General features: G+C 33.4%; 1 protein-coding gene across 9 annotated transcripts in view; it reads right to left on the reverse strand.

The window, feature by feature from the left end:
• The window catches only part of VPS13B (vacuolar protein sorting 13 homolog B), a 626,989-nt gene that overhangs the window by 338,908 nt on the left and 270,290 nt on the right, over nucleotides 1-17,791 (reverse strand). For all 9 annotated transcript variants that reach the window (XR_010377054.1, XM_064476933.1, XM_064476934.1 and 6 more), the window contains exon 23: nucleotides 14,436-14,670. Coding sequence is in view for 8 of the 9 variants with exons in the window: in XM_064476933.1 (XP_064333003.1) it covers nucleotides 14,436-14,670 (235 nt within the window). In the remaining variant the exon portion in view is untranslated. The remainder of the gene's footprint in view (nucleotides 1-14,435; nucleotides 14,671-17,791) is intronic.

Raw genomic sequence — 17,791 nt, forward strand, 5'->3', positions numbered from 1 at the left:
AAAACTCAACATCTAAATAACAAACAACCAGATTAAAAAATGGGCAGAAGACCTGAATATTTTTCCAAAGAAGACATACAGATGGCCAATAGGCACGTGAAAAGATGTTCAACGTTGCTAATGATTAGAGAAATGCCAATCAAAACCACAAAGAGATTATCACCTCACATCTATTGACCACAAATAACAAAATGTTGGGAGGATGTGGAGAAAAGGAGAAAATTCCCACCTGGCACACTGTTGATGGGAATGTAATTTGGTGCAGCCACTATGGAAAACAGGATTGGTTTTCCTTAAAAAACTAAAAGTAGAAACACCATGTGATCTAGCAACTCCATTCTCAGATCCAAAGAAAATAAAACACTAATTTGAAAAGATACATGCATCCCAATGTTCACAGCACCATTATTTACAATGGCCAAGTTATGGAAGCAACCTAAGTGTCCATCAATAGATGACTGGATAAAGAAGATCTGGTATATACAGATATAAACATACACACATATATACAAACATATACACACACAATAAAAAATTCTGCCATTTGCAACAACAGAGATCAATCTGGAGGGTATATATTTAGTGAAATAAGTCAAAGACAAATACCGTATGCTATCACTTATATGTGGATCTAAAAAATGAAACAAAGTAGTGAATACAGCAAAACAGAAACAGACTCACAGATATACAGAACAAACCAGGAGTTACTGGTGGGGAGAATGAAAGGGGAAGAGGCAGGTACAAATTACTGTGTATAAAGAAATAAGCTACAAGGATACATTATACAGCATAGGGAATATAGCCAATATTTTAAAATAATTTTAGATCACATATAATCTAGAAAAAATACTGAATCACTATGTTTTACACCTGAAATTAATTATAAACCAACTACATGTCAGAAAAGGAAGATGTGGTTATACACAATAAAATATTACTCAGACACTTGTGACAACCTGAATGGACCTAGAAGGTATTATGCTAAATGAAATAAATCAAACAGAGAAAGATAAATATCATATGATTTCACTTATATATGGAATCTACAAACAGAACAAACAAACATAACAAAAAAGAAACAGACTGATAGATACAGAGAACATACTGGTGTCTGGCAGAGGGGTAAGCGTTGCGGGATGAGAGAAGAAAAAGGTGAAGGGGATTAAGAGGTACAATCTTCCCAGATACAAAATAAATAAGTCATTGTGATATTACATTACAGCATAGGGAATATAGTCAATGACACTGTAATAAATGGTGACAGATGGAAACTAGACTTACCATGTGGTAATTTCATTACACATAAAAACATCAAATCACTATTTTGTACACCTGAAACTAATAATAGTATTGTAAGTCAATTATACTTCAACTGAAAAACAAAACAAATTGAGAATCTACCAGAGCATGCAACTACACATTTATTTATTACACACAGTGTGTGTACTGGACAGTGCTTAAAACTCTACATGACCACCACACTCACAGTCTTCCTCTGTATAAAGCAGTCAATGGGTAGTTCTTTTTGCTAAGTCACAATGCATTGTGCTGCCTGATTGCTGATGGGGCCAAACTAAAGAGACGTCCAGGCTAAATATGAGGAAAACTAGTAGCCCATGAAGTGACCTAACAGAAGAAGGGGAATCAGATGAGATTTACAATTCTGGTAGAGTGAGGAGCTTAACAAACCCTCTACCCAAGAATAAACTATAAATTTGGACACACTTGTTACAAGGGAAAAAACAAAAGTATTTCAGCACTGTGGAAATCATAGAAAGACATCCAACAGCCTGCAAAGGATTTACACTTAAAAAACTGTTGAACTTTGGGTAAGAAGAGTTAGAGTTTGTGGTGTTCTTGTATGAGGCCACACTGATCTCCCCCAGGGCTTGCTCAGTGTGGATGCTGTGCCAGGAGAAGGCAGGTCACAAGGACTGGAGGCACTGGTGGCATGGTCAAAAAGAGGTCACTTGACTTGTAGTGGTGAACAACCAACACACCCAGAAGTGGGGTCAGTGAAATGATGATCTCAGTCATGGCTGAACAGGGAGGGCCAACAACTCTGCTAGCCTGAGACTGTGGATGTGACTGGGGCAAGCACACTCCTGACTGTGGTGGCACACAAGCACAATGAATGCAGAACAGAGTTATCTGGATACTCCCAAACAACCCTGAGACTGTGCATTTGTCTAGAGGACTTGTGGAAAGGCTCAGAGGGGAGTATAAGTGTGGCAGATATGAAAATGAACAGAACAGTGAAGGCACAATCTTATGCATACAGACATCTATTAGTAGAGGACAAAAGCCTTATTTGAGAACTAACTCTGTTCGATTTGGGGATTTTGGCTGACCACTAAGATAAGAAAACACAGTGATACCTAAAAAGCCAAGGATAAAAATAAAACCAAGAATAATAAGAATAAAACAAAACTGAGCTGAGACATCAGTGGTCACACAGTTGGGGAGAAACAGATTTAGCTCAAGGAAATTAATTTACAAAGAAGCATAAATACATAAAAGAACAACAACCATCAGGGGAAAAAGAATACACACATAAACACACACACAGAGCTAAAATCCTCAAAATTTTAGACAAATACTGAAATAGGAAAGTGTGCCCTATTCCTAGGGAAAAAATGCAGTCAATAAAAACTGTCACAAAGTGTCAACAGATGTGGCATGAAGTGCAACAAAAGATGGCATTTTTTAATAAGGAAAAACATAAGGAAACATACAGAAAAACATAAAAGAAAAATATTTTTTAAAATTCAAGAAAAGTATGATAACATGAATCAATAATCTCATAAGGAGAAAGAAAATACAAAAAAAGAACCAAGTCAAAATTTAAAGTAGACAAAATGATTGAAATTTAGTAGAGAAGCTCAATAGCATATTCATGAAGGCAGAAGTGAAAAAAATCAATGAACCTAAAAACAGATGAACAGAAATTATATAACTTTACTAGGGAAAAAAACCAAAAGGAGACCAGTAAAAACAAATCATCCCCAGCTGCCTATGGGAGGGAGAAAGATGTCCATGCTGAAGAAATGTACTTGGAGACTATATTCAAGCCCACTCAAGTAAGCATCCAACACTCCCCATTATATACAAACAAAATGGATAGCTAATGCTGTTAGGATCTTCGGGATCTAGAAAAACAGGCAGGGAACTTGGGGTCATTGAGGTAGTCAGGGAGAGCAGTCAGGCCAAAAGTTGTCTAGAGCCCAGAGACAGTGGTCTCCCCAGGGTCCTGGTGCCACTCTCACTCCTTCTGCCATGAAAAGGTCTGCACAACAAACCCTTCCTTGTTGGCACAGCAGAGGAGCAGCATCAGCCATCCAACAAGCCCAAGCGAAGAGCCTACTGGCAAGGATGACATCTAGGAAGACAAAGCCATCATGTCCTTTAATCAAAGCCTAAATAAACTCTTAGAATTTGGCATAAGTCAGATATCCAAAGACAGCATTTCTTAGAAGCTAGAGCTACAAGCCTTTAAATCCCCCACTGGCCTGTGGAATCTACTGTAGTGCCCCACCCTACCCCACCAACCCCACTTAGGTAGGATAAATACACTTTCGATACCTGTGTGTTCTGCTGACAGGTGAATAAAACTCCAAGATTGGAACAATAGGTGTGTTAATACCACATATTGTCCTTAGAAGTCTTGTGGCATTAACGGAAGGGACAAACTCAGTCGTGGACATGAAGGTACCCTCCCAGGACCTCCTCTAATCAGCCTGTAAGAGAGCCAGCCCAGGATCTCTGTACTCCACAACATGCCCCAGAGTGGGGCTTACCTTTGCACCTCCCTCTGCCTGCACAGCATGCTCATCTTTAACCTTTTCTGTAACTCAGAGACATCTCTGGGACTTTCACACAGCTCCTGTCAAAACCACAAGCCAGTAACTATAAACTTTATTTTGACATCTTGCTTTTTGGGAATAATTACCCTGTACCTAAAATGTTAGCCTGTTTAGTGCTTGTCCAAAAAAGATGATAATAAAGTCAATGTTGCACATTCCTCAAAGTAAAAAGCAAACAAAAAAATTCATCCTGAAAAAAGCAAAATATACTGAAGAAAAATTGACAATCTCAGAGACATGAGGAACATCAAGTGTACGAATGTAAATGTAATAGAAGACTCAAACTCAGAAAAGAGAAGGGAGAAAAGAGCAGAAAAATATTTGAAAAAATAATGGCTGAAAAATCCCCGAACTGATGAATAACATTAGTACATACATCCAAGCACCTCAACCCAAGCCCAAACAGGATGAATATTGAGACATAAATACCTAGATATATTATAATCCGATTGTTGAAAACTAAAGAACAATAAAAATCCTTAAAAGGAACAAAAGAAAAATGACTCATTACATAAATAGTGAAAAATCAATATGCTTAAAAGCCGATTTTATGTGAAACAATGGGTTCAGAAGGCCGTGCAAAATCACATTCAAATACATGAAAGGAAGTAATAAACTGCCAACAAAGAACTCTACATCCAGAAAAACTATGTAACAAATATCAAGGTGAAAAAAGAACATTCTTTGACTAATAAGGGCTGAGAGAATCTACTGCTAGCAAAGCTGCCTTATGAGTAGTGCTAAAGTCAGTTCTTCAGGTGTTAATTCAAACCCACAGGAAGAAATGAAGGCAATGGATGTGACATATAAGTGGGTTAATATGAAAGATTCTATGAACATATTATTTCTCATTTTTCCTCTTACGTACTTTAAAAGGCAGTATACTATACAGAGCAGTGACTGTAACAGTGTATTGCTGGGTTATGATACGTGGAGATGTACATACATGTGAATAGAAAGGAACAGAGAACAGAACTGCGTTAAAATAAATTTTCTGTAAATTACCAGAATTAAGTTAAAATATATCTAAGATAGAATGTGATAAATTCAGATGCATAATATAATCTTCTAGAGCCACCATTAAATAATAAATAGTAAAAAGAACAACAGAGAAAACGAAATGATATGCTAAAATACACATTTAAAACAAAGAAGATGTTAAAAGAGAAACAGAGCAACAAAAAATAAGAAAGATAACACAGCAAATGACCAACTTAGTTAAAATATATCAACATTACATGAAATATAGATGGTCTAAACACTCCATTTATAAATAAGGGATTGTCAGACTGAAAAACTATACCCACAAAAAGTTAGAGTAGCTATAAAAAATAACAAATAAAATAGATTTAAGAAATTATGTATTACATATGCATGACTGGGACATTGTGTTCAATACCTGAAATTGACACTGCCAGAAAAATGTAGACTAAAATCCCTCAAGAATGTAGATTAAAAAAATAAAAAAGCAAACTATGTTCAGCATCAAATAAAGAAAGGATATATTACAACCAATCAGCATATATATACCAAAATACAAGATTAGTTTAGCAATTATTTATGTAAAATTGATTAATTACTGCATTAATAGCATAAAGTAGGGAGAAAACAAACCTGATCATCTCAGCAGATCCATATGAACACTGATAAAATCCGAAACACCTCATGGTAAAAAGTCTCCATAAACTAAGAATAAAGTGGATCTTCCTCAACCTGATGAAGGGCCTCTATAAAAAATCCACAGCTACTATCATACTTAATAGTGAAAGTCTAAATCCTCTTACTTTCAGATGGAAATGGATGCAAGAAATGTCAATCTCATATAAAATGTCCATGATAAAACAGTAAAAGAAAAAACAAGACTGTAAAATTTGTCAGGCATTATTATCCTAACTGTATAATGAATATAATCATTTTACACAATAAATATTATATATGTATATATCACACAAAATTGAAAGATTAAACATTGGGAAGAAATTTTTAAAAATCAAAATGTTAAAAGTGGTTATCATTGATTTTTATTTTCTACTCTGTATGTTTCCTGCTTTTCAAATTTCCTTTAATGAGGGCATTATGCTAAGTTAGATAAGTCTGACAGAGAAAGACAGATACCATATATATCACTTGTGTGCAGAATCTAAAAACATCAAACTCAGAGAAATAGAAGAATGGTGGTTATCAGGGATTGGGGGTAGGGGAAATGGAGAGATATTGTTAAAGGGTTCGAACTTGCAACTAGAAGATGAGTGAGACTTGAAGATCTGAAGCACAGCATAGTGATTACCGTCAACTACACTATATTATGTACTTCAAAGTTGCTAAGAAACTAGATCTCACAAAAAAGAAATTATGTGACCTGATAGAAATACAGCTAACACCACAGTGATAATCATATTGCAATACATAAACGTATCAAATCAGTATGTTGTATACTTTAAACTTATACAACTTTACATGTCAATTATTTCTCAATTTTAAAAATTCCCTTTAATGAGAATGTGTTACTACGGTACCATTTAAAAACCGTATTTTTAAGATTTTATGCCAATGTAAATTATATAGTTTATTTTTAAAGGATGAGCAGGAAAAATAAAATGGCATTATTAGATCTGCCATATTAATAGTTGTTTTTAAAATAAGTGTGTGTTAGAGGGGTGAAAATGCAAAACTGATTAACAAGAAATAAAGCAGGGTCCCTCGTCCAGCCTAAGTCACATAACCTAAACAAATGACTGAGTAGGACAGATGTAGCTACTGAAAAGAGAATAATATCTATAGCAATTATATATTAAATACTTTTAGGCTGTTCAATAGCTTAATTTCATTCGTAAGACATATATGATGGCACCCAAGAGATTTGTTTAATAACAACAACATTAAGAACAAATCTGAAACTCTCTTCTGAACTTTCTCTTTTCCCCAGGGAATCTCATTTTCATACGGTTTAAGAATTAAAGTCAAAGACACTGAGTAAAACTGGGGAAAAAACATCTATTGCAATAGTACGTCACCATCTTTCAGAACAAGGAAAAATTATGATAATCAAACTATGTTGTTGTTTTTTTAAAATCTGTATTGGAACAGTACACATGAACCACTGAGGTGACCAGAATTACAAGGAAAAATAGCCCTCATGTTCTTCATAGATGTTCAACAACTTTCACATCAGTGTCTATCAAAACTAAATCCAACAACAGCAGAATTTTAATTTATAAATGATCTCAATATTCCATCTCTGTCAAAATATTTTATAAAAGTCACAGGCAACTCTTTCAAAGAAGGAAAAACAAACCTCTGCTAGACACAGTGTAGAAACCCATCTGCTCAGAGGTGTGAGGTGGATGCAGCAAATTACATCTGTAAGCCTCACTGCAAATGCTCTCTAATGAAACTCAAGATGTTGATTTTGACCCAGACACCCTACACAGATTGGATCTGGCTATATTAGAGAGCATCTCTCCCTTTCCAGGGCAATTGAAATCAGATGACACATTTCAACAAACAGTTCCTCATTTTGAACTTTAGAAGTCCAAGTTCAGTACAGAAGAAGCCTCAAATCTATAATGAGAACCCATTTTGTTCATCCTACTGATCATCTTTGTAATGTTAGAGGGTTTTTTAAAAATTTTGTTCATATCATAATGACTAGTTCACTATACCTTGAATGTAAACAACTGGTTAAAAAATTAAGGATTTAATAGAAATTTAGAACACCAGAATGATAACCAAACAAAGCCAAACACAAAGAGCATGAGAAAACTGACTTCACAGAAGCCTTGAGGACAAGATAAAAAAAAAAAAAAAAAAAAAAGCAAAGAAATAAAAAAGTTTTAATTGGAAACATGGTCTTCATAATCACCAGAGTCAAATGATGAAATATCACAATTTTAACTAAAAATTCAAAGTTGTTTTCTATAGTAGAATACAGACAATGAGTCACTGAGTTCCATTTTGATTAAATTATCCTGGCTTGGTTTCTGTTGTTTGCAACCAAAGAATATCAAGATATATATATACATCTAGGCACCATCCTCTCTCTTCTGTCTTTCTCAAATAATTTTTTAAGACACTGTAAATCTATTATATCAATTCTTCACTTTCTGTTTAGTCATTAGGCCACCATCAGCCAACATGCATTAATGCTACTCCTCTGAAAGTACTGTGATAAGAGAAACCAATCATGCCAAATTGTCAAATTCCTCTCAACACCTTTTAGTCCTCCTGTTATTGGGCATCTCTCCTACATTTAAAAGACTGAATCATTTGTCTTCCATGATACTACTGCCTCGTGGTTCTTCCCGTACTTACCTCACACTTTATTTGCAGTTTCCATCATGGATCATTCTTTTCTTTTCATCCAACAGGCATTAGTGTTCCCCCTTCTTCTATCTGGATTCTACTTATTTATCTCTGTACAAGTGACTTTGGGTGATCACATTTTTCTTCATGGTTTTCTCTATCATTATGTATCTTTAACAATGATTCCTCTTTTAAAATCTAGACCCATTTATGCAACAGCTCATTAGATATATTTACAGGAATGCCCCACGAACACTTCACAGTATGCCCCAATGGAAATTCACCCTTCCTATCTTCCAAAACTAAACCTTTTTCTTTATTTGTAATCATAATAGTAACCATATAAACATGCACACAGGCATCCAAGCTAGGAACCATAAAGTTATTCTACATATTTACTTCTCCTTTACTATCCATAACTAATCTAGTCACAGAGTTTTGCCAATTTTCTGTTAACCTCAAGTATTTCTCTATTCTTTCTCATTTTCTCCATCGCTATCACAATTCTGATTCTGAAAGTCATGTTTTTAGACAACTATAATAGCTACCTGCAATATCCAACTCATTTCCCTGCCTCCAGTTTTCCTGCCTTCCCTTGCATCCGTGCCCAACTCCAGCCCCCACCACATCTAACCTCTACACTTACCAAAAAACATTTACTGAAAAAATGAGCTGAATATAGCAACAGTATCACAGAAGCAAAGTAGAAAGGAGTATAATCAGAAGGTGGTAGAGATTTAGACACATTTATAATCTAGCTGAACATGAATGACTGAAAATATTTATCGACATTCTGAAATCAGCAAAATGACAGTGAGAGAAAAAAAAAGCATTGTAAATCAAAATGAATATGAGAACAGGAAAGGACAAAACAGCAGATAAGGATTATCAACAAATTTTTAAAAATGGAAAGATAATAGATAAGCAGCAAATGATAAGGCCCAGAGCAGTAAACTATAAAGGATCAATCTGCTTCATGACATCCAGCCCTCAATAGGTTCTAACACTCAAATATACTTGAAAAAGAGAATACAGAAGTGACAGTGAAACCAGGAGGACAGGTTGAAACTTGAAAATGAAGAAATCTCCCAATTCTTTCTCCATATATGCCTGGGTGTAAAGATAAAGAGTAAACTACTCTTTACACATATGCACGAAAGGGTTACACACAAATATTTTCAAAAATGGCCTTTCAAATGACGAATAAAGATATATTTATGGTCCTTCAATAAGAAGTTAATACCTATAGTTTTTTAATGTCTAAAGAAGTCTTAAATATCTTGAAGTAATCCCATTTCCTCAGGATAGGTTTGGCCAATGAGGATGACCAGATGGTTAAAAAAATTGTTTCAACTTTAGGTTTCAATGTTGATTATACAGTCATTCTATATTCTCTTAGGGAGTATGAAAAATAGACTTTAGAAGTTTCTATTTAACTCTAGTCCTCTCCATCTGTTCTATCATTTTTTAAAGCTGAAAATAAACTAAGATGTTGTCTCAGTTCTAGAAAAAAATCAGAGAATATAATAACACCTTATGCTTTAAAGATGGAGACTTCTGTAGTTCTTAAGTCACTCATAATATATTGGAAAAAACAAGATAAGAATAAAATAATTTACCATATGAAAATGACAAACAGTTGAATTTGGCAGGAGAGTTGTAGGAATAAGAGGGATTTAAAATGAGTACTGAAGAGAAAAAGAATATAGGGTAGTATATATCAGTCCTTTCATGAAATTCATTAGAGAAAAGAGGGTATAAAATTGTCATAACATCTTTACATCATTGAAGGATTCTATTTCCAGAATCATGGTAGATTTAGTGCCCTGAATGACCCTTATGCTAAAAACAAATGAAAATGATGGAATATATTTATAAAATATTTATGTGTAACACATATTATGATTAAAACATAATTGTTTATACACACACACAGAGTATGTCCTTAAGTTCATTAATGGGTAAAGTAAGGATTATTAAGGCCAAGGAATGAGAGAAGCCAGAAAATCACAGATAAGCAAAACAAACCACTTGAGACATTTCAAAACTGGTGAACCTGAACATCCTTGTTCACAAGTAAGGTTGATTAAAGATAAAGTTGGGGGCCAATTTGCAGTGTAGAATCTAATCATATAATAGGCTTATATGCAAAAGATTTACAATAGTAATATTAGGGTAAACTAGAAAGAAAACTGCCCATTTCTCTGCTCCTCACATGACCCTATTAAAACTCTCCCAGAAAATTGAACCTCGAACAGAGGAAAAAAAAAAAAAAAAAAAAAACTCAAAACCACAAGCCAAGCCTCGTAAGAGGTTGTAACTTGAATTTTTATTATCTGAGTGGCATAAAAACCTCTAACAAGGAATTTTGTTTCAAGTTGTCTTGAACTGGTAATACTTCCAGTGTATCCGAAGTAAATTCAATCATGCATAGAAAGAAGCTTTCAGCTAGCCTTCAAAAAATGTCCAGAGAGAAATTTCCCACAAGGAATCCTAGGCATAGGAGGCAAGAGTCAACAGGAATTAGACAATAATATGAAATAAATGATTCATATATCAAGAAATAAAAGAAAGCCTTGAAAATAATGAATAAAAAGTGAGGAGTTTTAAAAATCAATCAAAATATAAAGAATATCATAAGTAAAATTTAAAATTTAATAAAGTGGCGTGAAGCTCAAAACCAGGAAAATTAATTGATGGTTTTAGATGTCAAGATGCAGTTTGAATCTGAAGAAATAAAGGTTCGCAAGGGACTAGAGGAGATCTCCTGGGTGCTGACAGTATTTTTGATCTTGATTCAGATGCTGGCAACATGAGTAGGTCTTTTTTATAAAATGTATATGAGAATTCTATAAAATTCTATGAAAGTTTATTCATAAAAATTCAATGAATAACGTTAACAGCATATTAGACATAACTTAAAAAAATAATGAAATGGAAATCATATTAAAGAAATTACTCAGAATGCAGGTCAGCAAGTTAAAGAGATAAAATACAAAAAGTACAAAGGACAGACAAGAAAGATACAGTAAAAAGGGGAAAAATTCAAAACTACATGTAAGAAAAATAAATAAGTAAATAAACAAACTACACGTAAGAGAGAATAAGGCAGCAGCAGCATCTGAAGAGATAATGCCAGAAAACTTGTACAACTCATAAAAGATACCAATATATTAAAACTTTTTTGTGTGTGGGGAGAGGGAGGTAATGAGGTTTATTTATTTATTTTTAGAGGAGGTAGTGGGGACTGAACCCAGGACCTCATGCATGCTAAACATGCACTACCACTTGAGCTGTACCTTCCCCTTCATGTTAAACTTTAAAACACAAAGATTTTAAAAATTCTTAAAGCTACCAGAAAGAAAGGTCAAAATACCTTCAGGGAAACACAAACTGAAAATGGATCTCAAAATTAAGTTTGCTAACAGCATATCATAACAAAAAGGCAGAAGGAAAACGATCTGAGGACTATAAAAAATAATATAAATATAACGTAAAATAAAAATATAAACGAAGGACTGAGCTGTAAGAGGGAATGACCAGTAAGGTACTAGTATTACGAGTCAGCAAATATGGCCATGACTCAATCTTGGCTATCAGATTTTGTGAATAAAGTTTCACAGAAACAAAGTCACGTTAGTTTACTGACATACTGTCTACGGTTGCTTCTGAACCACAGAGCTGAGTAGTTGCAACAGAAACCACATAGCGGATAAAACTGAAAATATGTTCTGTCTGGCACTTTACTAAAGTTTTCCAACCCCTGCCCTGGTTATATATATGTAATAAATATAAGCAATTATTTTTTAAAGTGATAACCAGTTACTCCAGAGACAATAATTGAATTAAAGCATTTTAAGACCTGTGTGTTATTCAGGAGCAGAGCAAATAGCTTGACTTACTGCATAATTAATAAGTTAAATAGGCAGCTTAACATTTCTCGGACTAGAGCTGACTTTGAAGAGTGATAATTTCTAAGATTGAACAAAAAAAAGAATTGTTAGAAAGTAATTTCCAATACAGCAGGGAAAAAATAATTAAATTAATATATATTACAGTATAAAGGAAATAATTAAATTGATAATTAAATAAAACAAATAGTTAAGATAGTGAAAAGACAATGGGAGAAAATATTGGCAAATGATATATGTGATAAGAGTTTAATATCACAATATGAACTCTTACAACTCAACAATAAAGAGACGAATAATTCAACTAACGAGTGGGCAAAGAATGTGAATAGAAGAGGAAAATACAAAACAAGATCTACAAATGGCCAACAAGCACATGAAAAGATGCTCAACATCATTAGTCATTAGGGAAATGAAAATCAAAACTAGGAGACACCACTTTACGCCCAATGGGATGACTGGAACCAATAAGATAGACAGTAACAAGCAGTGACACAGATATGAGTAAATTAATATTATAAATCAACTATACTTCAATAAAAAGATGTGAATAAATTAGAACCTTCACACATTGATGTGGGATTATAAAATGACACAGGTATTTTGTAATTTGTCAATTCCTCAAAAGCTAAGTATAGAGTTACAAAATGACCTAACAATTCTACTCCTAGGTATGTATGTAAGAAAATAAAACACATGTCCATGCGAAAACATACACAAGAATGATCACAGCATCATTATTCATAATAGTCAAAAAGCAGAAACAACCCAAATATCCACCAAATAATGAATAAAGAAAACACAGTATCCCCATAAAATGGATGATCAGTCACCCATAAAAAGGAATAAAGACATGTATGCTATAACACGAATCAACCTTGAAATTTTATGGTAAGTGAAAGAATCCAGTCACAAAAGACCACATATTTTTTATTCCATTCATATGAAATGTCTAAAATAGGAAAACTCATAGACACAGAAAGACAAATAGTTCAGAGGGACTGTGGAGAAGGGAGAATAAGGAGTAATGATATACCAATTCTTTTTAAGGTGATAACTGTAAATATACTGAAAATCATCTAAACGTATACTTTTAAAGGAAGAATTTTACAATATGCAAATTTTAGCAATGAGTTTTAACAAAAAGTCAAGGTACAAACTGTTTTAATTTTACAAAAATTATTCCATAGTTTAAAAGAAAAGGGGAGGGGGAGCATGCCCCAGCTAACTTTGAGGCTAGCATATCCTTGATACGACATGCAACAGCTGTTGTGATAAGAAATAATTCCCTATAACCAAAAGTCAGTAGCAAAGAACAGATTTGTCCAATATGCTACAGCAACGACCAAGACAAAGAGCACATGAGAAAAGCTCTAAAGAAATTCCTTCTAACTCTTAGAACTCCATGATCTTATGATAATGTATTCATATTATTAAGTACAAATGTTAATTTGTGGCAGTAAAATCTTGCGTACTTTTGATAATTCTAAGAAAACTAGATTTCAATGGAAATGTCAATAGAGAAAAGGAGAGAGAAATCGACATCAAGTCAAAGTCAAAAACTGCACAGGCTGTATCTGCTTTTCAGTAACAGTATGTGTGGTAACCTGAATGATATCACGACTCAGACACTTACATTCTAATAATATGAACAAGGTGTTGACCTATTTAGCACTGTCAAAAATTTGAGGCTTGTTATTAAAATATAGATTCACATTATTTACTTTGTGACTCAAAACTTTCCCAAGTTCACATACTTTTTGAAATGAATACGTCGAAGTTCAAAAGGGTATGAATCTGCAACTAAAAACACTGCAACATCAGAAATCATGTATTTATTGAAGAAAGAGCCATGGCTCCAATCATTGCACAACTGTCTACTTCATTTAAATAAATGAGTAATCTAGAAATATATTATGCTTGATGTAAACAATATAGTCATTTGACTATGTATTTATAATATATCCATTCATAACTCAAGTGGGTTAAATTAAGATCAACTTACTTATAATTCTTAGTTCAGCCTAATGCAAACATCTGAAACCAACTGTCTTCTTGAGCTAATTTTATCTATGTTTAGCATTTCAGTGACTATACTATACTGCATATGATCTTTTGTAGATAGTCTGTATATGTGTGTGTGATTAAAGGATATGGCTATCAATAAACATCACTTACCTCATTTACTTTGGACAGCTCTCATTTTAAATCTACGTAATAGATCACTTATTTCATTTTCATGTAGTTCTTCTAATGAGAAGACTGATTTACAGATGCACTGGCATATTAAAAAAACAATAAAACTAAAACTATCAGTATAAAATATAATAACCCTAGGAAGACTTTTTAAAAGATGTACCTTCTTCAAGGATGGGTCGTGGGATGACAAATGGAATGTCCTGAAGAGGTTCCATGTACTTGTGGCCAGCACTAACAATCTTTATTTGCGGCAAACAGAGGACAAGCGTTCCTGGCATGCTGGTTTGTCCATGGTACCAACTTCTTACTGTTCCAGGAATGTCACCAGATACAATTGTGCTTGGGGAAGGCAAGCTATCATTTGGGACGAACACACAACAAGACTGTACTTCAAGCTAGGGAAAAAAAGCAGAATCAAAATATTTTGGATCAGATCATATTTGAGAGTAAATGTATCCTCAAAGACCTAATATCTTTACCAGAGTACAGAGGCAAGCCAAAAAAGAAAGTGCCCCATACTTACGTCTTTATGAGTTACTTCTACTAAAGAATATAACAAACACTTGAAAAGGTGTTGTTTCTCGCTATAAAGTTGATCAAAAGAGCACAGTGACATGAAATGAAAACATATCTGCCTTTCCACAGTTCTTTCCAAGAAACATGATTGAGTAAGAAAATGTGCTGGCATAGAAGGTGAGAAAATCCTCCTCCTTTTGCAGTTCATTAGGTTTTGTTAACACCAGCTAAGGCCTTAGGACTGACTAGCATTTTATTGCTCTTACTTTAAAAAATTAAAAAAAAAAACACAAACAGCTATTTCTATGTGAATTTGTCCCTTCCTTTTTACTTTATGACTGAAATATAAGAAAAAATGTGTACAACATTCAATTATATCTCTAGACAAAAATTAAAGAATATGTCTATGACATACATAGTAATGAAGAAAATTCAAGAGACTTAAAAATCAGTGCATTAGTCCTTACTTTTATCATACTTCAAATTATTACCTAAATTGTAATTTCATGTGAAATTTTTATGTTCCCGTATCCCCAGTATAGTTACTTAGGTTGCCAGGACCTTGTAGAGTTCAAATAAGACTAAGTAAGATAAAATCAAAAACTGAATACATCATGAGTTCTTAATTCAAAAGCAATGTAGGTTAAAGCCTATTAGTCTCAGTTAGCTCTTTTACAAGGTAATATTCTGTACCTGGTTAGTAAACTGCCCAAACAGCCTAGCATACTTAAATCATTTTTAAAAAATTACAAAATATGACCTGTTCTATAAAACATTTGGCATACAAAAGTATTATCTGTTTTTATCTAATAAAAACTAAAATTTGTTTGATAAATGCTTGCATATTCTAGCAAATTAAAATAACAAAGAGACTATATTTTATAAAAGATAACTAAGAATATGGTAATATACCTTCTCTTGGAGCAAATATATTCCTTAGCGAGAGCATATATAACAGGTCTGGAATTTCTTGATAAGATAATTTGCCAGTCTTATAAATAAGCAATCTTACTCATCTTTCCTTCAACATTTCTGTACATGTACAAACTGATGAATTTTGTGAAGAAAAATAGTAATATATTATTTTGCAAAAATAAATACACTGGTTCATGGAGTATGAGAATTTTTCATTCAAGAATTTCATCTTGTAGCTTAAGCGTGTATATGTTAAGTGATTTAAGAACACAACATTTTTAACTTCTGAAATAGAAGTGTATATTGTCTCAGATGTATTACATTTATGTACGAAATATGAACTAATTCATTAGTGATGTGCACGTAGAAGGGTACAAGTTGAAGCGGCACACTGAGAGCGTACTCTCCTATACTAATTATGGTTATAAGGTCAAACTATGAAGAGTCAGTATTTAATAATCCATGTTAAGTATTGACCCTATGTTGAAAAATGCTTTCAACAATGTGAGATAATTAGGTTAATATGCCACCATACACAAATATATACATAGATGTCCTGAGAAACAAATCTCAATTGTGCCAAAACTTCCAAAAATCACAATATATTCCAAATTTCCATTAATTCAGAAATAAATTATTTAATCAAATTTAAACAGCCTCAGCAATGCATGCAGAATCAACAGCATATGAATCTGACGTATGTATACAGCAACTCCAAAAAATAAACAAATATATGTTGTGGGGTTCTTTAATGATAAGAAGCAAAACAAATACATAATCCAAATCGCTCAAACTTAATGATAAAGTTACATCTATTACATATACTAAAGATATCACAGAAATCTTTTTATACTTTAAAAATAACTGTTAAACTGTATGTCTAAAATTGTGGTTTTAATGTAAAATGTTGAGTGATTTTATGTAAGTGAATATAAATCTGCAGCAGTAAATTTTGCGTTAATGTAAGGATCTGACAATCCAAGGGAAAGAAAATGAAGTAATCTGCCAGTAAGAAGTCCTCAAACTGGGGGTCAGATCATGTTCATGGAAACCATCTGGTTGGGACCCTCTGAGCCACACCAAACACAAATGATCTTTTAAAAAAATATCCTATTCATTAATCCATCACAGCTGCACTGAGTGTTACTTCATTTTTCCATGGCAACATCCTTTCTGTTTCACGGATCTTATTTCAGTTTTGGTAGCAACATGTTCTTTCGCCAATATTGAACACATTCATGTGTTAAAGTGAAGGGATTATTACAAATTCTTGAAGTAGAACCACCTCTATTTTGATTCCTACTAGGTCAAGGGCTACATACCTAAGTATCATATGCTGAGGATAAACCAATAAAGCAGAAATTATTTGGTATTGTTTTTAATAAATGAAATGATTCTTACGCATTCTGAAGTTCCAAGTTCCATTTTTTCTTAAGTTTCAAGTGCTGCTTGAAAAGATATATGGCACTGTGTACCCCTACCCTCCAGAAGTAAGGTTTGGTAAACTTGGATTTTTCTAATTTGTGTGCTACATAACTGCGATCATAACTCAGTTAAAAAGAGATTTTAGATAGGTTTCACTTATACATTAAGCTAAGCATTTTAATTAGCCCACGGTCCATCATACAGAATACTGAATATAAATGCTTTACCATAGTGTCTGCCCTTTAAATAATGTTCCTACTTCCCATTCCCAAAGTAACGTGTTTTCCTTTCTTCAAAACTTCAAACCTTAGTGATAATTATATGTAAAAAATTTATACAGAATGAAATGTTCTCAGTATGAATGTATTTTACTGCCTCAGGAAACAGTTTTAAGTAAAAAAAATATTAAAATGAAGAAGTATTGCAGGTTCTATTTTCACTCACTTTTTCTTTCTTTTATTTATGGATTCTTTAATATCTACCATTAAGTGAGCTGGAAGTCAGGAATAGAGACAAAAGACAGAGTCCTAGCACTTAAGAACAAGAAGGTTTTAAAATGCTAATAGCCTTATATGATTTTCCCAGAACAAATCGCCAGCTCCTTTGACTGTTTTGTACTCTACAGTGTCAGCACGAAGTGTAGTACCTCCCATGTACTAG

This window comes from Camelus dromedarius, chromosome 20 (genome assembly GCF_036321535.1).
Source record: "Camelus dromedarius isolate mCamDro1 chromosome 20, mCamDro1.pat, whole genome shotgun sequence".
NCBI lineage: Eukaryota > Metazoa > Chordata > Mammalia > Artiodactyla > Camelidae > Camelus > Camelus dromedarius.